At 39.9% G+C, this 23116-nt stretch overlaps 1 protein-coding gene across 3 annotated transcripts in view; it reads left to right on the top strand.

Moving 5' to 3' along the window:
• Positions 1–14499, top strand: part of TRHDE (thyrotropin releasing hormone degrading enzyme) — a 393299-nt gene extending 378800 nt beyond the window's left edge. For all 3 annotated transcript variants that reach the window (XM_061639727.1, XM_061639726.1, XM_061639725.1), the window contains 4 exons: positions 2778–2945; positions 3666–3806; positions 13248–13329; positions 13866–14499. In XM_061639727.1, coding sequence (XP_061495711.1) covers positions 2778–2945; positions 3666–3806; positions 13248–13329; positions 13866–14009 — 535 coding nt within the window. In that variant the 3' untranslated portion in view covers positions 14010–14499. The remainder of the gene's footprint in view (positions 1–2777; positions 2946–3665; positions 3807–13247; positions 13330–13865) is intronic.
• The last annotated feature ends 8617 nt before the right edge of the window (positions 14500–23116 follow it).

Below are 23116 nucleotides of genomic sequence, written 5' to 3'. Positions count from 1 at the left end.
TAAATAGAGATCTTATTCCACCTTGCCTCTGTTCTTCAATTCCTTTTAAAGATGTTTTAAAAGTTTTTTATAAGTTGTGTTCCTTTAATATATTTTAATTATGTTTTGTTTTAATAAGTTTTTAAAGATGTTTGTTTTCATATATTTTAAAGTCTGTTGTTTTTAAGATGGTTTAAAATGCTTGTTGTGTTTTTGTTGGCTGCCCTGGGCTCCTTCCGAGAGGAAGGGCTAGATATAAATTCAATGAATAAATAAATAATAAAATAAATATTAGGTATATGCTTTGTTTTGTTTTATCCACATGCATTCTTTCTTTAATAATTATTTCCTAAAAATTCAACAAAATTATACAATGCGTTTTGAAGTGTAACTCTATATATATCCTTAAAACTACATTCCTTATACATATCTTTAAAACTACATTCATTCATTTTGAAGTATAGCTGAAGTAGATTTTTAAGATGTGTAGTGCAATCTTATACATGTCTACTCAAAAGTAATTGCCACTGAATTCGGTGGGATTTACTCCAAGGTAAGTGGATATCAAATTGCACTCTTATTGATTCATGAACATGATTCATGAACTAAAACATGACAAGGATGTAGGTTGCTGACGTGATTAGTGCCATTTGTATTCAAGATTCCTTCCTCGGTCATGCTGCAGATGACTTGGATATTGTACTTACTTTGTTGCTGCTCAGATTGTTATAGTCACACTAAACAAAAGATGTGGTGCTGGATACTGAGCATGATAGACTAAATTTTCATAGAAGTAGAATTCTGAAGGCAAGAGATAAGCACCTTATTATAGGAAGTGATACATCTTTTCAGATGACACACTGTCCTGCTCGTGTTTTGCTGATTATATCCAAACATGAAGTGGCCAGTATGCAATTTAGGGTACTTAAAGCTAATGAGACAATCAGCTTGAAAAGAATCGCCTGCTTTTTTCCAGATGCCTTCTTGTTTCCTTGGAGGCTCTATTGGCTTACAGCCCTACTCACAGGGAAAGCTTATTAAAAGCCACCTAATTTTTTTATTAATTTTAAATAAAACTGTAAATAACGGGTACCTTCTGCCACTTGACAGTAAAGCTTAACTATGGGCCATTTTCAGAAGGCTGAGTTGTAGACCTGGTTGTTCTTCATCTCTAATATACTTATGAAAAAGAGTGTCGTCTAGGTCTGTTCTCCATTTTACCTAGCAATTACAATATAAGATATATATTGTAGCACTCTTACAAAATGTTGTAGATAATACAAATCTCTGCATTCTCAAAATAAAACCTATTTTAGAGAGTAAAATATATAATATTTCATATTAGGGAAATAATGCTGTTCAGTGTTTTCATACATTAGGAATAGAAGGATCTGCCAGTTCTGGTTCTTTCAGCTTCCCATTTTTCCAATCCTAAATTCTTAAATTCGGTTCTCCAAATTTCTATAACAAATTTAAACTCCAAAAAAACACAATGAAAATTCTTCAGTATTTTGGTGCAGATTTCTCCTAAGAGGCACATTTTTGTATGCAGTTTTGACTAATTACATATTTTTGCAAGCAATTTCTCCTAATATAATTCCTTTTTTAATGTTACTTTCACTAATATGCACATTTCCCTCTAATATATGCATTTTTGTAAACATCAGTTGGGGAACTGCATTGCAAAATTCAGTTAAGTGGAAACTTTGAAGAATGGCTGTGGTTCAGTTCTCATATTGTTTCAGAAACTGAATTTAACTTTAAATGTGAGCTGAATAGAATTTCTCTCCCATTCCTATACATTATTACTTTTAAAGCTTTTTAAAAGGTTTTTTTAAAAAGATGTTTTTAAATATGTTTTGTTGTAATATATTTTAAAGTCTGGTTTTAAGATGTTTTAGAGTGTTTTTAGTGTTTTGTTTGCTGCCCTGGGCTCCTACTGGGAGGAAGGGCAGGATATAAATGTAATAAATATATAAATGTGTAGATAATGTATACAGATCAAACTATTAGATTGTTTAAAACTTGGAAGTAAAATTATGGCAGCCAGAGATCCATGCAGATCACTCAGTTCCGTGGAGGAGGATGATATATAAGTGATACTGTGGAGCTTGGTGAATAATAAAACAGTTGCACCACAAAAAATAGCTTCCAACACAAGCGAAGGGGTGACCCACAGCCACCTCTTCTTTTTCTGTTTGACTTACTGGCAGTGTCAGAGCTGACAGCTGCTTCTCTGCTTTTGCAGGAAAAGCAGGAAAAAATGTACATACCTTGATAACTAGCCCTCCATCACTTTTGAACCTGTTGTGGTTCAAATTAGGTGTTACATGGTTCTATGATTGGAACTTCCCACTTTAGAGCAATCTGAATTGCACCTGTGGCAGGGTGTAGGATTAACTAATACCTTCCCATAGCTCCTATCCAAATCCTCCCCCCCCAAAAAAAGTTGGTATTAGCCACAGAGGGGGAAACCTATCAGTACAAAAATTGTGCCCATAAGTTTTTTTCTGCAGCTTATAACTAGGGGAGGGAATTTCAGTCAGGGAATCAACATGGGGTCAAGAGTTATATTGCCTCCTTTCTAGTGCTACAGCTGTGGTACAAATTGAGTCCCTGCCTGTGGCTGATTTTTAAGAAATTTTAAAACATGGGAACATCCAATCACAAAACTCCTATGTAACATAATTTTACCCTGCCAAGTCCACTTCTATCACCTCCAATAACATGACCAAGATAGTTTGTCAGTTTGAACAGCTGATTAACATAATATTACTGTGATATTTTGTTTCTTAAAGAATACCTCTTAATGTAAGAGACATCGTCTACTGCACAGGAGTTTCACTGATGGATGAAGATGTATGGGAGTTCATCTGGATGAAATTCCACTCCACTACAGCAGTATCAGAGAAGAAAATATTGTTAGAAGCTTTAACTTGTAGCGATGACAGAAATTTGTTAAACAGGTGTGCTAATTTGGTTGATATTTCTAGTTTTTTCAGGCTTATTGTTGTATCATTCATAGTATCACTTGGCACATTCTTGCACAAATGGAAACTTTTTTTGTTTTTCCTCCCCCTCTCTCCCTCTGAAATTGTGAGCTCCAGAAATTTCTCTGTGTTTAGTGGTTTTTAAAATTTAAATTATTATTTAATACGTTCCAAGAATATAACATATAGCATAGAAGAAAAACAGAGCAATACAAAGTATTATTTCAGATCTACCAGTGAATCTAGGAATGCTCATCACATATTTACAGCTCTGCCTTAATAATAAAAAATAATATCTCCCTTTTGCACATTTTCAAGAAATGCTTGTGTTATGTGGATATCATTTCTTCCAAATCATATATTACAGGTTCACTTGAAAATGATTGCAAATCTCACATTTTGGGTAAGCACAATCTCAGAGTAACGTTTAAGATGAAATCTAAAATTAAGCAGTTGAGTTTCAGGTTTTATCATATATCTGCCGTAAGTCAGAGTGTAACAGTTTTTCTGTCTCAAAGTCTTGCTTATGTTCCCTACTTTACAAAAGTAAAGTACAGGAAACTTCTGCAATGAATTTCAGTTACTATGTAGTAATTTCTATTTATTGGGAGTCCCAAGATGTGAAATAGTATGATACTGAAACATTTATGCTGGTAACAACTAAACACGTTTTCCTTCCTTTTCCCTTTATTCAAGGCTTCTTAACCTGTCTCTCAATTCAGAAGTTGTCCTGGATCAGGATGCAATTGATGTCATAATCCATGTAGCTAGAAATCCACATGGAAGAGATCTTGCTTGGAAGTTTTTTAGAGAAAAATGGAAAATATTGAATGCAAGGTAAAAATGAATATTTTGACTCATCATAAAATATTGTAGAATTCATTTTATACTATATTCTATCTCCACCTTAACATGCCAAATATATTTAAGTAAATCTATACTGATCTGTACATCGTATATACTTATGTGTACATTTAAAAAGTGAGATAGCTGGGTGTATTTATAAAGAGCTGCATATTTCTTAAAATCATTTGCTTCTTCAATGTTACAAAACTAAATATTTGCATTTATTGTATCTTAATAATAGTACACACATATGCTAATGTAGTAAGTCCAAACCACTTACTACATATGCATATAGACATACTATTATTATTAAGAAGGAGAAAGAAGGGAAGACACAGTGTGCAAGCCCAAGGCTCACAGCAACTTGTTCATAATTCTCCAAGACATGGTTTTGGAGAGTCATCTAAATTGAGCTATTGTTGTTGATATCATCAGGCTTTATTTTACTTTTAAAAGTTATGAGCTGTCAACTTCACTACTGTAGTAATATCCAAGACTAATATGTATTCCTTCTTTGCTGAGGCAGCTATTACTATCCAATATTTTGCAACAACTATTCTATGTTACCTTATATCTGGGGGACCTGGAATTGATTGATTTTGGAGCTCTTTTCTATCCCAATATCCTATGATTCTATGAAATTCTAATAACCAGATAGTAAACAGATTACAAGTCAAAATATTTTATTTTGATAAGGACAAACTGGAAAATAGTTCTTAACATTTAGGCAATGTATAGAATATATGGGGAAAAGAACAAGATAACATTGACTTTAAATGTAGAACTAGAATGCTCAAGGCAACAGGCAATGTGAAACAGAAATGACAAACCAAATAACAAAGACCATGATCCTTTGTAGCACACTCATGCAAAAAGATATCCATAGTGACCCTTCCATAGGATATAACAGAATCCTGCTTCACCCTTCATCCTCCCCTTGGTACATCTGCACAGGCATTCAGCGTACCAAATATTGTGATGAATTGGAGGCCTCCCAGTTTGTGTTTGTTTATTTATTTATTTATTATTTGATTTATATCCTGCCTGCCCTCCCAGCAGGAGCCCAGGACGGCAAACAAAAGCACTAAAAACACTTTAAAACATCATAAAAATGGACCTTGAAATACATTAAAACAAAACAACTTTAAAAACATTTTTAATAAAGCTTTAAAAACATATTTAAAAGGGGTTAAAAACATATTGTTTAGGGAAAAAAAGGTTTTTAAAAAAATATATTAAAAAGCAATTCCAACACAGACGCAGACTGGGATAGGTCTCAACTTAAAAGGCTTGTTGAAAGAGGAAAATCTTCAAAAGGCGCCAAAAAGATACCAGAGATGGCGCCTGCCTAATATTTAAGGAGAGGGAATTCCACAGGGTAGGTGCTGCCACACTATATTGTGCAGAAAGAACCTGCTGATAAGATGGTATCTGCAGAAGACCCTCATCTGCAGATCACAGTGATTGACTGAGTATATAAGGAGTAAGACGGTCTTTCAGGTGTCCTGGTCCCAAGCTGTATAGTGCTTTGTACACCAAAACTAGAACCTTGAACTTGGCCCAGTAGCAAATGGGCAGCCAGTGCAATTCTTTCAGCAGTGGGGTGACATGTTGGCGATCCCCTGCCCCAGTGAGCAGTCTGACCGCCACATTTTGCACCAGCTGCAACTTCTGGACCAACCTCAAGGGCAGCCTCACATAGTATAGTAATCCAGACTGGAGGTTACCAGTGCTTGGACAACAGTGGTCGGGCTATCCCGGTCCAGAAATGGCCGCAGCTGTCTTATCAGTTGAAGCTGGTAAAAGACAATCCTAACCACAGAGGTCACCTGGGCCTCTAGCAACAAAAATGGATCCAGGAGCACCCCCAGACTACAAACCTGCTCTTTCAAAGGGAGTACGACCCATCCAAAGCAGGCAACTGACCAATTATCCGAATTCGGGAACCACCAACCCACAGTGTCTCCATCTAGCTAGGATTCAGACTCAGTTTATTGGCCCTCATCCAGCCCACCACCGAGTCCAGGCAGCGGTCCAGGGCTTGCACGGCCTCTCCTGATTCAGATGTTACGGAGAGATACAGCTGGGTATTGTCAGCATAGTGCTGACACCTCACCCCAAAGCTCCTGATGACTGCTCCCAAGGGCTTCATAGAGATGTTAAACTTCATGGGGGACAAGATGGTACCCTGCAGCACCCCACAGCACAACTACCAGGAGGCTGAAAAACAGTCACCCAATGCTATTCTCTGAGAGCGACCTTGGAGATAAGATCGGAACCACTGTACAGTATGGTCAGTGGTATCAAAAGCCACTGAGAGATCAAGTACAAATAACACGGTCGCACTCCGCCTGTCCTTCTCCTGATGAAGGTCATCCATCAGGACGAGTAAGGCCAATTCAGTCCCATAACCAGGCCTGAACCCAGACTGGGATGGGTCAAGATAATCTGTTTCATCCAAGAGTATTTGCAATTGCTGCGCCACAAGTTTCTTAATCAGCTTCCCTATTTGCAACCAGTCGGTACTTGTCACAAACCAATGGGTCCAGGGTGGGCTTTTTCAGGAGTGGTCGGATCACCATCTCTTTCAAGGTGGCTGGAACCACTCCCTCCCGCAATGATGTGTTGACCACACCCTGGATCCACTCGGTCTGACCCCCTCAGCAAGTTTTAATAAGCCAAGAAGGGCAAGGGTTGAGAGGACATGTTGCTGGCCGCATCATTGTGAGCACCTTGTCTATGTCATCAGGCCACATCAACTGAAACCGTTCCCAAGAAGTTGCAGCAGACGTTGCACTGGACACCTCATTGGGGACTACAGTAGATGTGGAGGCGGCATCAAGACTGCTATGGAGGCGAGCAACTTTACCCTCAAAGTGCCTTGCAAACAATTCACAGTGGGCCTCCGAAGGGTCTAAAACTCCATTTTCTGGCGTTGATGTCAACAGAACCCCTGACAATACGGAAAAGCTCCACTGGACTGCTACTTGAGGATGTGATGGAGGCAGAAAAGTGGGCCTTCTTCGCTGCCCTCACCGCCACACAGTAGGCATGGTTATGATGTTTTACTCATGCCCAATCAGCCTCACATCACGTCTTTTGCCACTTGCACTCTAGCCGTCGTCCAGCCTGTTTCATTGCCCTTAGCTCACTGGTGTACCAAGGTGCAAACTGGGCTCCACAATGTCAGAGAGGGCTCTCGGAGGCAACCATGTCAAGAGACCGATGCACCTCGCTGTTTCACAGCATGACAAGGCTTCAACAGGGTCACCTCTATCTATTGGGAACTCCCCCAGGGCATTCAGGAATCCAGTGGATTCCATTAGGCTCCAGGGGCGGACCATCTTAATTTGTCCACCACCCCTGCAGGGAAGGATCAGAGCCTTAAGTCTAAACTTCACCAGGAACTGATCTGACCATGACAATAGGGTGACATCCTCCCCCCCATCTCCAGACCACCCCTTCCTCCATCTGGAGCAAAAACCAAGTCGAGGGTGTGCCCTGCCCTATGTGTTGGGCCAGTGACAACCTGAGACCATGGAGGCCATGAAGTCCTGAACCGGAACACTAGAGGCAGCCTCAGCATGGACATTAAAATCACCCAGCACTATAGTTCTGGGCTCCTCCAACACCACAGCCGAAACAGCCTCCACCAGCTCAGTCAGAGAAGCTGCCGGGCAGCAGGGTGGACGGTACACCAGCAGCAACCCTAGTTTACTATCTCCTCAGCCCGACACCAGGTGCAGGCACTCACAGCCAGCTCCAAGACAGAGTGGTTTCCTGGTGATTGAAGTTCTGTAGGCCACAGCAACTCCTCCCCCCCGCCCTTGCAGCCTGTCCTGGTGTCATTCACTGAGTATCCAGGTTGGCAAAGCTGGGTCAGATCAACTCCTCCAGCTCACCCACCCAGGTCTCGGTAATGCACACCAAATTGGCATCTTCACCCACAATCAAATCATGGATGAGAGTGGGCTTATTGTGTACCGATCTGGCATTAAACAACAACACACACAGGCCAGTGGGCATAGCAGATAAGCAGTGAGGAACCTATCCATGAGAGGAGTGGCAGGAAAGAACAAGGCACAGATAGTCTTGCCCTTGTCTACTATGGTAATTCACCACATCCCCATGGCTATATTTCCTTCTACCCGTGATCACTGAAATTGGAGTGGCATCACCCATGTTCCTCCATACTAAGACTCCTCCTAAACACCTGATATGGACCCAACATGAGCCCACCAACAAAACCTGCCAGAGCCAATTATCCCAGTAGGCCTCTGCGAGGATTGGGAACAGTCATACCCATTCAAACTTTTTCACACATCCCGCTCCTGTTTCACGCCCAGGGAGGGCCAGCCTTCTGCCAGTTACAGACTCTCACTCTGAAGGCATCTGACAACGTTCTCCTATCATTCAGTTCACTGCACAGGCTCTCACCCTGTGCAGGAACTACACATGCACAGCACACCCTCCCCACCATCAATCTCCTCTACATTGGTTTAACAGAAAACAAATTAAAAAACAAAAACAAAAAAGTAATAGAAGGGGGTAGTACCTTTGGGACTCCCTAATGGGCTCCCCAAGGGGGAACTCCCTTTGGTGTTGCCCCTTCAGTGGTAACCCCACCAGTGGCAGACCCGCCGCCCAAGGGCAGCTGGGCTTTTATACCTCCTGACCCAGCCAGCAGCTGATGCAAGAGGCTGCAAGATTAACTGCAGCTTCTCTCTGGAGCAAGGGTCAGGCAGGGTTCCATGAGTAAGTGGAGGGGGGCAGATTGGATGGAGATTTGGGAGGTGTGTTCAGGCCACACATTCTCAATGATAGCCAGGCTTGCTGCCTGTGTCCATGCCAGAGGAAGGGGGACAAGGCTTTTTATGCTCTTGGGGAAAGGAATCCTACTACTACTCCACAAGAGAAGGATCATGCCCAGAATACTTATGATATAACAAAAGCAGCGTTAAACAACAACAATATTGCACAGGGAAAAATATGGCATTATTCACTTAAGAATGGAGATTAGTCTTGTGTGTTCTATTTAGAATAAAGAGTCATGGCTGTTTCATTGCCATGTAATTTCAACAAACAAACTTACAACAGTTATGTCTTTATTTGAAGAGAGACCATATAGACAGTTAGATCCAGTAAGTGTTAGTTTATGGTAAGAATAGTTTGTACCTGAATAGTCATATAAATGCTACTAAGTCAAGGAAGGTGCAAAGGTTGCAGATATCGCCCGTCGTTTAGATAGTTTGGTAGACAGTGCTGGGAAGGAGTCAGTGGTCGTGGTGCACGTTGGCACCAACGACATAGGGAAATGCAGCCGTGAGGTCCTGGAAGCAAAATTTAGGTTGCTAGGTAGGATGCTGAAAGCCAGGACCTCCAAGGTGGCTTTCTCTGAAATGCTACCGGTTCCATGCGCAGGACCAGCCAGACAGGACCAGCTTCGCAGTCTCAATGCGTGGATGAGACGATGGTGTCGGGTGGAAGGGTTTGGATTTGTTAGGCACTGGGGAACTTTTTGGGACAAGCCGGGCCTGTACAAAAGGAACGGGCTCCACTTGAACCAGAATGGAACCAGACTGCTGGCACTTAAAATTAAAAAGGTGGCAGAGCAGCTTTTAAACTGACTGAGGGGGGAAACCCGACAGGAGCTGAGAAAGGTCCAGTTCGGAATAAACCTCCCCCCTGGGATAAAAACCAAAGAAATGATAAAATTTTAAAAGGGGTAGGCCTAGAAGTAGGCATTGTGAGAGCAGGGGCACAGGATATAAATTCAGAAGAGCAAAATTACCACAGGCCTAACCACAAGTGCCAAAGACACTTGAAGAGAGACACTGCTTACAAGTGCCTGTACGCTAATGCTAGGAGCCTGCGAACCAAGATGGGAGAACTGGAATGCTTGGTCTTAGAGGAGAGCATTGATATAGTGAGCATAACGGAGACCTGGTGGAATGGAGAAAACCAGTGGGATACGGTTATCCCTGGATATAAACTATATCGGAAGGACAGGGAAGGACGTATTGGTGGCGGAGTCGCTCTATACGTGAAAGAAGGCATTGAATCCAGCAAGCTCGAAACCCCAAAAGAGGCAGACTCCTCCACAGAATCGTTGTGGGTGGTGATACCATGCCCCAGGAGGGACTTAATACTGGGAACGATCTATCGTCCCCCTGATCAAAATGCTCAGGGAGACCTGGAGATGAGATATGAAATTGAGGAAGCATCCAAACTAGGAAATGTGGTAGTAATGGGTGACTTCAACTACCCGGACATAGACTGGCTGCATATGTGTTCCAGTCATGACAAAGAAGCAAAGTTTCTAGATATTCTAAATGACTATTCCCTAGACCAGTTGGTCATGGAACCGACCAGAGGGATGGCAACCCTGGACTTAATCCTCAGTGGGGACCGGGACCTGGTGCGAGATGTAAGTGTTGTTGAACCGATTGGGAGCAGTGACCACAGTGCTATTAAATTAAACATACATGTAACTGGCCAATTGCCAAGAAAATCCAACACGGTCACATTTGACTTCAAAAGAGGAAACTTCACAAAAATGAGGGGATTGGTAAAAAGAAAGCTGAAAAACAAAGTCCAGAGGGTCACATCACTCGAAAATGCTTGGAAGTTGTTTAAAAACACTATATTAGAAGCTTAACTGGAGTGCATACCGCAGACCAGAAAAGGTACCGCCAGGGCCAAGAAGATGCCAGCATGGTTAACGAGCAAAGTCAAGGAAGCTCTTAGAGGCAAAAAGTCTTCCTTCAAAAAATGGAAGTCTTGTCCGAATGAAGAAAATAAAAAAGAACACAAACTCTGGCAAAAGAAATGCAAGAAGACAATAAGGGATGCTAAAAAAGAATTTGAGGAGCACATTGCTAAGAACATAAAAACCAACAACAAAAAATTCTATAAATACATTCAAAGCAGGAGACCATCTAGGGAGACAATTGGACCCTTGGATGATAAGGGAGTCAAAGGTGTACTAAAGAACGATAAGGAGATTGCAGAGAAGCTAAATGAATTCTTTGCATCTGTCTTCACAGTGGAAGATATAGGGCAGATCCCTGAACCTGAACTAACATTTGCAGGAAGGGATTCTGAGGAACTGAGACAAATAGTGGTAACGAGAGAGGAAGTTCTAAGCTTAATGGACAATATAAAAACTGACAAATCACCGGGCCCGGATGGCATCCACCCGAGAGTTCTCAAAGAACTCAAATGTGAAATTGCTGATCTGCTAACTAAAATATGTAACTTGTCCCTTGGGTCCTCCTCCGTGCCTGAGGACTGGAAAGTGGCAAATGTAACGCCAATCTTCAAAAAGGGATCCAGAGGGGATCCCGGAAATTACAGGCCAGTTAGCTTAACTTCTGTCCCTGGAAAACTGGTAGAAAGTATAATTAAAGCTAGATTAACTAAGCACATAGAAGAACAAGCCTTGCTGAAGCAGAGCCAGCATGGCTTCTGCAAGGGAAAGTCCTGTCTCAGTAACCTATTAGAATTCTTTGAGAGTGTCAACAAGCATATAGATAGAGGTGATCCAGTGGACATAGTGTACTTAGACTTTCAAAAAGCGTTTGACAAGGTACCTCACCAAAGGCTTCTGAGGAAGCTTAGCAGTCATGGAATAAGAGGAGAGGTCCTCTTGTGGATAAGAAATTGGTTAAGAAGCAGAAAGCAGAGAGTAGGAATAAACGGACAGTTCTCCCAATGGAGGGCTGTAGAAAGTGGAGTCCCTCAAGGATCAGTATTGGGACCTGTACTTTTCAACTTGTTCATTAATGACCTAGAATTAGGAGTGAGCAGTGAAGTGGCCAAGTTTGCTGACGACACTAAATTGTTCAGGGTTGTTAAAACAAAAAGGGATTGCGAAGAGCTCCAAAAAGACCTCTCCAAACTGAGTGAATGGGCAGAAAAATGGCAAATGCAATTCAATATAAACAAGTGTAAAATTATGCATATTGGAGCAAAAAATCTGAATTTCACATATACGCTCATGGGGTCTGAACTGGCGGTGACCGACCAGGAGAGAGACCTCGGGGTTGTAGTGGACAGCACGATGAAAATGTCGACCCAGTGTGCGGCAGCTGTGAAAAAGGCAAATTCCATGCTAGCGATAATTAGGAAAGGTATTGAAAATAAAACAGCCGATATCATAATGCCATTGTATAAATCTATGGTGCGGCTGCATTTGGAATACTGTGTACAGTTCTGGTCGCCTCATCTCAAAAAGGATATTATAGAGTTGGAAAAGGTTCAGAAGAGGGCAACCAGAATGATCAAGGGGATGGAGCGACTCCCTTACGAGGAAAGGTTGCAGCATTTGGGGCTTTTTAGTTTAGAGAAAAGGCGGGTCAGAGGAGACATGATAGAAGTGTATAAAATTATGCATGGCATTGAGAAAGTGGATAGAGAAAAGTTCTTCTCCCTCTCTCATAATACTAGAACTCGTGGACATTCAAAGAAGCTGAATGTTGGAAGATTCAGGACAGACAAAAGGAAGTACTTCTTTACTCAGCGCATAGTTAAACTATGGAATTTGCTCCCACAAGATGCAGTAATGGCCACCAGCTTGGACGGCTTTAAAAGAAGATTAGACAAATTCATGGAGGACAGGGCTATCAATGGCTACTAGCCGTGATGGCTGTGCTCTGCCACCCTAGTCAGAGGCAGCATGCTTCTGAAAACCAGTTGCCGGAAGCCTCAGGAGGGGAGAGTGTTCTTGCACTCGGGTCCTGCTTGCGGGCTTCCCCCAGGCACCTGGTTGGCCACTGTGAGAACAGGATGCTGGACTAGATGGGCCACTGGCCTGATCCAGCAGGCTCTTCTTATGTTCTTATGTTCTTAAGGAGGTCCCTCAGCTTTAGAGTCATGCCTAGCTGTGCTGTGAGAATGCCAGCATGTTGTATACAAAGAGGTAACAAACCAGCCAGATAGCCTGTAGTCTGAATATCAGTTGGCCTACCAAGTTGCTGTTTTTAGTCCGGTCATTAGTAAACAGATTCTTGACCCAATATGAGCAATTGCTTTCCATGTCATAGACCACAGGAAATTATATTCTTTATTTCATATTGGTTCAGTGGGCCATATTACTTTGAACAGAGTTTAGTAAGTATTCTGATATGATGAATTCAAATTCAATGGATTCATATACACAATAAAAATCATTAAATCAGATTAGTGACAAGAAAATTGAAAATGCTTTAGTAAATTTTAGTTTTTAATCTTAACGATATGACTAAACACCCAGCCAACCTGGCTGTTCTCTGTTTTTATGGATTAGATTGCATATATGGATCAGAAACTCCAGGAAATAAATGTAACTGTTTTAATAATATTTATCTGTAATAGAAATATTTTAAGATCTGGATAATCAAGGCATTGTTGTTCAATCTATTCCATATTTGTATTTTTGACCTGCTGTTGAAGATATGGAGAAGCATTATTTATGAATTCAAAACTTATCAGTGGAGTCACAGAATTTCTTAACACAGAGAGTGAACTGAATGAGGTAAATATTATGCAGCTCACTGCTTGCAGTTATTTTGTATTCTTGTTCTTTTTATGTCTTAGATACCTAAAAGTAGCAAGGCTACATACACTTTGTCCTGTAATATTGCCTATCTGTGCTTCATCAACACTTTATAATGGTGTGTTTGCAGAATGGATGCACTAGAGTTTAATTTAAGAGAAAGGAGTGTTTCCAATTTTCCCTATTTAGTTTCCTATGTAGGAGTAAAACTTGATAAGAGCCCAGCTGTCTGCAACATAAAGCAGCTGGGCTACAGGAGAGACAGAGGAAGTGATGTTAATATAATCAGGCATTGGCACGTCAGTATCTTCCAGCACAATTTGAAGCAATTGCATCACATCTAATTGATGCAGTCTGTTGCCTTATTGCATCTTGTAATAAATCTCCCTGTAAAGTATTTCAAGAACTTACTGAATGTAGAGCTTTGTCCATAATGTACTTCTTGTTCATATGTGTTGGAAGAAAATATTCATGTCAATTCAACTCCAAATTAACATGTGAAATTGCATTTCCAGCTAAAAAACTTTATAAAGACCTACGAGGAGGGATCTGCTGCCTCTTTCTCCAGAGCTGTGGAAACAGTGGAAGCTAATGTCCGATGGCAAATACTTTATAAAGAAGAATTATTTCAGTGGCTGGGAAAATCACTGGCACGCTAATTTGTGTTTCTGGCAAAAAACGTAGCACCAAATTGTGCAGGAGGAGAAGAAGCACGATGTGAAATTCCAAGAACATGTGACTGGAAACACATTGAAGACCAGTTAAAATTGGAAGTATATATAAATATAGATATATTATATTTTTGCACCAATCTCCTCAAAATTGTAAAAGGAAAGGGGAAAAAAGAACAATGACAAAGAGATGCTTACAAAACCAAGCCCCACCCCGTACCATGGCTAAATGTGATATTAAGTGGTGCATGTAAATGTCAGGGGAGGGTTTTTTGGGGGGGGGGGCTCAGAATATCTGTGCATGGTTGTACGGTTCCTCTTTGTATTCCAGCATGCTTACTTAAGGTGTCCACATTTTGTATGTGAATTTCTGATACATCAAAAATGGGCATTATGCAAAAGCACAAAGACTATCTATGACAATCAGTGTTACAACAGCAAGATAGGATGGAAAGAAGAAAGTAAAAGATAAACACAAGCAACGTGATTAAGTGTCACCTCTCCATGGTGCAGGTCAGTTATGTCAAGTGTCTCTCAGTTACTATTTGGATACCAACTCTTTTTTTTTTAGTTGCAAATGATCATAAAAATTAAATGCTTCCCCTATTTTAAGTAGAGGATACAAACACATTCAGAGACAGGTTTCTTTCACAATATGTTGAGAAAGGTTTATTCACTGTTGATCAGCTAGCAACAAATTTAGCTCTCTGACTATAAGTTTATACAGTTTATGACAGGAGTTTCATATGTTCTTGGACAGAATCCATAAATCACCTTTCTGCATTAAATTTACTGAGCAAAAATATGCAGTAGGTGTTATGCAGAAAGTAATTAATTACACAGATATTAATGCTTGATGTCATTTAAAAATATCAAATCAACAAAGAAACAGAAGGCAAAATCTGTGGAGACACAAGAAGAAGACATTCCTAAGTCATGGTCTAATAGAAGATATTTCTACATAATGATCTAATTATAAAAACAACAAATACCCATTTTCCCATCATTCTGTCAGCATAAGAGTTCTATTGATTCACGAACAGGTACCCTTTAAAAATCAAATCAAATGACATTTGGGCCAACTATCAGTACTTGTAATAGCTTGTGTTTAAAAATAATCTCTTGTATCTATTTTGCTTTTTCATGTGAAGTAGAGCTTTTGAAAGGCTGGATTCTAAACACACCAGAGAATAAGCCCCATTGAATACAGTGTCACAGCAGACATTATTTTTCCCTTTTAGAATTTTTTCAAAGGCCTGTTAAATGATGAGCTTCCTAAAGTGAAATAGTTTCTCTTCACAATTTGTATAATCCATTTCTCCATATTAGGAACCAATATTCTTCCATGCTGTCGAGTGTAGAAAACAGCACACTATCGACTACATCCTGCAAAGTAGGAGTGTTTTCTACTTTACAATTTTAGCTGCTTATTTTCTCTGTGTTCTCTCTCCCCCAACATGGGAGTTGAATAATTACAGTACACAAGGGAAAGAAATAGTTATTTTATCTTGTAGTTCATTTTGGAGGATGGTGCAGTTCAGATAACAACATCACAATAACTGCAACTGCCAGTTGTTTTACAGTATACATGAGTCATAAGTGAGACCTTGCTACAAGCCAGTCAGTAACACAATAGAATTGGTTAATGGAGAGCTGACAGTATTAAGTGTGTGTGGGGAGGGGATAAAAATATCTAGTTGATTCTATAGAACTTTGTCCTTTGAAACTGTATATAATGTCCCTAGATGATTTTGTTTTGCTACTGTGGCAGCCTGCAAGCTAGGAACATAGGAAGTTGATTTACAACAGTCCATCTGTCTCGGTATTGTCTCCTCTGACTAACAGCAGCTTTCCAGGGTTTCAGATAGGGCTTTTTCCCAGGCTTACCTGAAGGTGCCAGGGATTGAACCTGGGATCTTCTGCCTGGAAAGCAAGTACTTGACTACTAAGGTATGACCCTTCCCCAAACTGTACCTTTGAAACCTCCTCTTTCACTTTTGTCTACAAGGAAGTAAATATTAAGCTAAATTTATACAGCCCTTGATCTGCCATATTCCTCCTGACTGCAACTACAGGGAGAACTTATGTTATCAAGGGTAGAGGTCTTTTGTTGCTGTAATTTGAAATAGTGCTTGAACTCTTAACAAGTGTGTGGTATTAAGTGCTCTATTCCAATGCTAAGGGAGCTGTTCTTTTCTGCACCAAAGCAATGTCTAGAGTTCTCAAAGGGAGCCAGACTGTACATTGTGAACCACATGTCATTCCCTGGATGTTCAAATACTGTTCCACGTCAATTGAAGAAGAAAAAATGAGTGTAATATATATTTGCCCGTCGGACATTCTTGTCCTTTCTAGTAGCCATTCTAGAGCCAAAGGAGCCCAGAAAAAGGAAGAAGAACCATGGTGAAGGGAGTAATAGGAACAAGGAAAGTATACTAGTATAACTAGAAGATGGATCAGAAGAAGAAACTGCTGGGGCAAGAGAAAGGGGGAATTGGGTAAGAAAGATATGGCTATTGTTTAAAGGAAGGTAGGAGAAATGTTGGCAGCATGGGCTAAGGGAGGGTTGTTGTGGTAGGCAAATATTTGGGAGCAAGAGATTAGCTCAGAGTTGGATCACCCATGGCCCTTCAGTTGTTGGATTCCAATCCCATTGAAGTTGAGCCCCAGCCAGCGTGGCCAATAGATGGAGATGATAGGAAATGTAGCCCAACAACATCTGGAGAGCCACAGGTTCCCCATCCCTGTCTTATATTTTGTATTATGGCTCTCAAGGTTAGGAATCCTGCCCAGTGGACACTATTCTTTATATCAATTAATAATGAATTAAGATTAGAGAATACTTTTGCGATCACCTGCAGCAAATCCTAGCAAAGTGTAAAGCATTGTTTCAATGGTGCATTTGATAACTTCTTGTTGGGAAAAAATGAGGGAATCTGTGAATATGAAGAAAAGCATTCACGTATTCCTGAACACTGAGCTTGCTTTAATAATAATAATAATTTATTGCGGTCACTGATCAAACATCGAAGTACAACATACAAGAATTATTAAAATCAAATCAATGTAGGTTAAAATTATCAAAGTCATGTTATCAGTGTTTTCCTACGTTGGATGGCTAAAGCACAGAATTTGGCTATTTTTTCGGTAATTCGGGTATATCGATCAGACAGTAAAAGTTCCACATGCCATATGTCACTTTTGTCAGTAAATGAGTTCAAGATGGGAGTGATTAACTGCTCTCTAAGGGCACAATAAAACGTGCAATGTAACAGTACATGCACGACAGTTTCTACTTCATTGCTGCCACATGGACATTTTCTATCATCATAAGGAACTTTTCTGAATCTGCCTTCTAACAATGCCGATGGTAGGATATTGAATCTAGCTAATATAAATGCTCTGCACCATTTAGGTAACATCAGGTTAGATAAGTACACCATAGGAGTCCAAGGTTTAGGGTTGTACCTATGCTTCCTAACTAACATCAGACGTTGTTGATAGTCGATGTCTTTAATTCGTTGTAAGATGTTTATCTTAGCCTTTTCATATCCCATATCTAAAATTATTTGGGTAGAGAAGCCTAAGGTTAGTATTTTGTCTGACATCATCTTCTTCCATGAAGACTGAAAAATGTCACTCAACATGTGAGGAACAATACCCACCGGATTAAATAATAATTTCAGCCAAAAGGTGATTCTTTGGCACCAGATACGAGATTCTAGGGAGGGCAGTCCAGTCTCTAATCTTAAAATAAAGTTTGGAATACAGGAAGAAACAGCCAGAATCGACCTAAGGAAGGAATTTTGAACCACCTCGAGTGGTCCAAAGTTCAAGCAGGTGTTAATTTGCATACCATAGGTCAATTGAGGTATTACTTTAGCAACGAATATTTTAATGGCTGCAGATATTATTTGTCCCCCTTTATTATAAAAGAAGGACAATAAGGCTTTCGTTGTTCGTCTCGCGAGCTTGCTTTAATATCACACACAGAGCAGCCAGCTTTAAATTCTTTTAACACAAAGTCCATTTTGTTTTGCACATAGTAATCTCTCTGTTAATACAGTTGGTTTCTGGGCTTTTATTCTGAACCTCATCACAGAAGTTGAATATCACTAGCTTCTGACCTTTCCATTGACAGTGAGCAAATATAAGAGGCACTGGCTCTAATCAGTGTGCACAAGGTATGGTTTGCTAGTTGCTGTTATTCTTTTCTAGGTATTCCAGTGTTCATGTTTTTTTAAAAAAAGCTTTAAAAAAACTTTTAATTTAAATCACTGTATTTCAGTGGGGGATTTAAGCATAGGCTTTTGCTCCTCACTGAAATCAAGGACCTTTGGTTGGATTGTGCTCCAAATCTCTTAACTTTCATGAATGCAGAGAAACAGCTAACAATAAGTGCTAGTAGCTGAAAAATTGGAAGAACCAAAAAAGAAGAACCAAGTGGGCTGATTCTTTAGGTCATATTATTTCCAAGTCATGATGTTTCAGTAAAGTTCAATAAAAGGAATGTCATGTAATTGCAATGTACTCGGTACTGTAGCAGTTAGGGTCAGGCAGTTTACGAAATAATGGAGACTTATCAGCATCTGTCCCTGAGCACTACTGTATGGGGGTGGGGTGGACACAGCATCCTTCTTGGAACCATGTTAGCAGAGCAGGCATGAAGATTTTACACTCAGCACCATACAGGTGCAGGTTGTTGGCATCATGCCCTCTACTGCTGTACAGCAGTTGTACACTTTCACAGTACACTTCCTCAGTAGATGCCTCTACTGTCATCTAACGGGACCCTTTGGTAAAAAAAACTTGGACTATTCTCCACCATGCAATGATACTCAGTGGTCACCACCAAATCCCATCAAGCAGCCATTGGTGGAAATATGGACTGCAATTGTTATAACTAAAATGTGAAAACAAGTTCTTCTCTATGTTTTGCAACATATCCTTTCCTTTTGGATAATTTGGCAACTGATATAAGTATCTGCTTTGCTTTATATTTTATAAATTTCAGAGTACAAGAAAGTGGGGGTTAATATTCATATTAGTTTTTTAAAAGTTTTAAGTGTTTCGTTGATATATTGACATAGTGCTGACATAGTGCTGTTGGATAATGGGTCTACACAATCTGAATTTCAAATTACAGTGAACTATTGTACTGATAGCTGCTAGTGGCTATTCCACTTATAAAAACTGTTGTATAAGGATAACTGCATATAAATACACACACACCTGGTTTAAGCATAATACTTTGGGCATCAGAACTATTAGCATGGCTACTAATTCTAAGGTGTAAAGAAATGTATGTAAACACGTTTCTGCTTAAACCAATTTATACTACGTTGTGTGGATGGCAACAGTATTAACTTGAATGAATCTGAATTAGAGTTATAATTTATTTTCAGCTGCATCAGTGTTCACTTGAAACCCCAGTGATCTTTTTGGTGAATGAGGATTATATTATGCTGTGAATATTTCACACAATTGTGGGAAAGTTGAGGATACTATAGATTTCAATGTATGGCATTGGTGTCACTTGTCCCTTTCAATACAGAAAACCAAAATCAACATCTTGCTTCCCAAGGCCTCAGAGAGGAGAAGATTAGTGTGTTAGGCTTTTAAATACCTCTTGACAACTTTTATAAGGAACCTGCACATCTCTGAAACCCCTACAAGACAGCTGCCCCATGGGAGTTGGGGCTTTCATCACTTTGGCAACAGAGTTGTTCCTCCCAGGCTTGACTCTTTCTGGCTTGGCCACTTTGACCAAGATACTGGGGCAACCATGAGGCTGTCACTCCACAGAAGCAAAGGAGGCTTATCTGTGGTTGCTGTGGGGTTTTCTCTAAACCTTTGGTTGTATGCTGTCTGGCAGGATAACTGTGGCAGAATCCCAACGGGATTGCTGTTTTGAAAGAGGAACACTGTCTACTGATTTGTTCTAAAATCATATGGTACATACATATGGTATACCCTCAACTGTTCATCTCTGTAACTTGACAGAAATTTTGAAAGTTGTCCTTCTCAATCCTGCCCCAGCATCCCACACTTAGAAAGTATCCCTAAAACTCATTTTAAATCAAATAAACATATTCTCCTGCATATTAACTCAGCAGCTGCTGTTCAAAGATATTTCCACACATACATCACCTCAGTACAGTAATACTTCAGTTAAAAAAATAGATGTGTTCCTGGATATTACTTCTTTAACAGAAACTTTGGTACCAGAGGTAGGAATAACATGGAAATAATAGAGATAGGTTCCTACATCTGCTCATAGATGGTGGGGGCAGTTTCAACAGGGGCTTTAAAGGGTGCCTACCTGGCACCCATCCACTTCCCCTCTCCCTGCCTCCTCTGAATTGTATTGGATCCTTCCCACCCCAGCCCTCAGAGAAAGCAAGAGATCTCTTTAATGCAAAGCAAACACACAGGTTTGTCAGTTTCACCCTAGCAAAGCAAAGACACAGTCTTATCAGTTTATTGATAGCAAAGGAAAGACAGGCTGGTCAGTCTCACCTTTAAAGCAAAGGCACACACTTGAAAGTTTATCCATATCAAAGCAAAGCTGGTCAGTTTCACCTGTAAAAAAGCCTTCCTTAATAGGAGCTTCCTTCCTGGAGGATTCCTTAACTGAAGTATTACTGTACATACTCTAGAGTTCCACTGCCGCCCTTCTGAAATTCACACTTCTGCTTTTTGGGGAAGCAACTTGGTTAAGGCACTCCAGAAAAGTCAGAGAAGGGGCTCTGCAAGTATCATTGCACCCCTGGATTTCTGCTTTGGAGTAGAAGACGGATTCAGTAGGAGTAGCAACCTGAGGAAGCACTATACAGGATGATATCTGAACTACAAAGGCATTCTAGTCAAACCTCCTCTCTACTTCCTATTTTATCTTTCTCTTGGATGATCTCCTGTATTGGCTCTGTAATGGGGGAGGGCTTTCTTACAAAAAGGTCCATTTTGGCTTCTCATCTACTATCCATCTGTAATTCTGGCCTTAGTGAAATACAAAAATTAACAGTATAATCCTATACATGTCTGCTCAGATGCAAGCCCCATTGACATTTAATCCCAGGTACCCTATAAATCAGATGTTCAGGACTATAAAATACTATAAACACTGATGAAAATGAGAATGATCTTGATAATGTATTTGAACAAGAAAAAAACACTTAAAAAAACAAAATCCCAATTATCCTATTGTTGTAGAATATTGGTTCAAAGTGTATGATTATTGGTGTGCACTGTAAAATACATTAGTGGTATTTCATGAACTATGGTTTTCAGATCTGTGACAAAATAACTGGGGTTTTTTGGTCTGTGTTGTACTGATGTCGGCCTTGTTAACTTTTCAAAGCATGAAGCTGTATTATATATGTTTCCAGAACTACAATAGCCAAACCCAGAGCTTGGAAAAGTTACTTTTTAAAACTACAACTCCCATCAGCCCCAGCCAGCATAGCCACTGGATTAGGCTGATGGGAGTTGTAGTTCAAAAAAGTAACTTTTCCAAGCTCTGGCCAAACCTCAAACAAATACCAAAAACCATTAAAATTCACTCTGATTTCTACTGTTATGGTTAGGGCCAAACTAGATGAGACTATATCATGCAACTGGCAGTTGTACCATTGCTTTTTGTTGAGCAAATAGCACATGCAGGGGGGGGTGTCTGGATTTGGTTCAGTGCAGGAATGGGAGTTTAACTATTTGTAGCTACCCATGTACCCATGGTACTGACAGATACCATCCCCCTCCCATGACTGCTGTTTATTAAACAAGTAAAAAACAAAACACTACAACCAATAATGCAATTGCCAGTTGCATGATTGTCATCACATCTAGTTTGTCCTTTAGTTTGGAGGGAGTAATTACTTATTCAAGATAATATTAACTTATCCTAAGTTCAAAATTTAAGCAATTAATTCACCAAGCAATTACATTTTAAATGAACATGTCAGTTATGAACTTAGTAAATATGGAAGGTTTTGCTTCCTCCCACCCTCGTTAATTTGGAAATGCATGCAGTACAGCCTGTGTTGAACAGGTTGTTATGCATCTAGGACTTTATCATTCATAAATGAGTTTGCCCTTAAAAAAATGAGATAATTGCATGTTTTTTTAAAAAAAACTTTACAAATTCCTCTTTCATGTCAGTGTTTTGCTTTTGGGGATACAATACAAAATTGTTCACATGCTCCTAAAATGGTCATTTTTGCAACACTTACTGCTGTAAAGCACAGTTAGATGTTGTAAGTTTCCTTGGTGCATTCACACTGGGTTTCCATAGTGCCTTGAATTGCAACACATTACAATGATGAAGAGCATCTTCATTTGGAGTGCTTTAAAGAGCTAGTGTACATTGAGAAATCTCTCCCTCAGAAAACTTGACAGCCTAAGCAGCTGATAATAGTTCATGAGCATTCTTTGGCGTCATGACCCTAAAGCATGCTGACCCTGCAAGTGTACTATTACATGTAGAGCATTTTCCACTAAGTGAAGGAAATGGTCTTGTTGCAATTTTCTCACTGCTTCTATATCACCATGAACCATTTGCAACACTACAGCTGACCTAACATGAAGTACTATAATCTTGACACCAATTTGTATTTTTGTTGGTGTAAGCTACCAATGGACAGTCCTTTGCCTAATATTTCCTAATATTTAATTGTTGTAAATCGCCCAGTGAGCTTTGGCTGTGGGGTGGTATACAAATGTAATAAATAATAATAGTAATAATAATGATGATGATGATGATAGTAATTCTTTGAATACATTTGATTGTTAATGTTAACTCACAGAGGCAGGAGACTTAATTTTTTTTAAATACGATACTGTGTGCTGTAAACATGAATTTGTACATATAGACCACAGTCCAGCACAGTAGGCATCCTTAGATTACTGACATCAGTAGGCTTAATCTATTTTAACTGGATTGTTGTCACGGTCTGAATGCCGTCACTTGTATTTTATGTTTTCCATGGGCAACCTTTAGTACAGTAATTGTCTGTGGTGGCCTTAGTTTTCACAGCTGAGAGCTCATTTGGCTGGTAAATTCTCTGGAATTTGTACCCTATGTGTTTATTTTTCCTTTG

This window comes from Rhineura floridana, chromosome 8 (genome assembly GCF_030035675.1).
Source record: "Rhineura floridana isolate rRhiFlo1 chromosome 8, rRhiFlo1.hap2, whole genome shotgun sequence".
Taxonomy (NCBI): Eukaryota; Metazoa; Chordata; class Lepidosauria; order Squamata; family Rhineuridae; genus Rhineura; species Rhineura floridana.
This window is presented reverse-complemented; position numbering and strand designations above follow the sequence as displayed.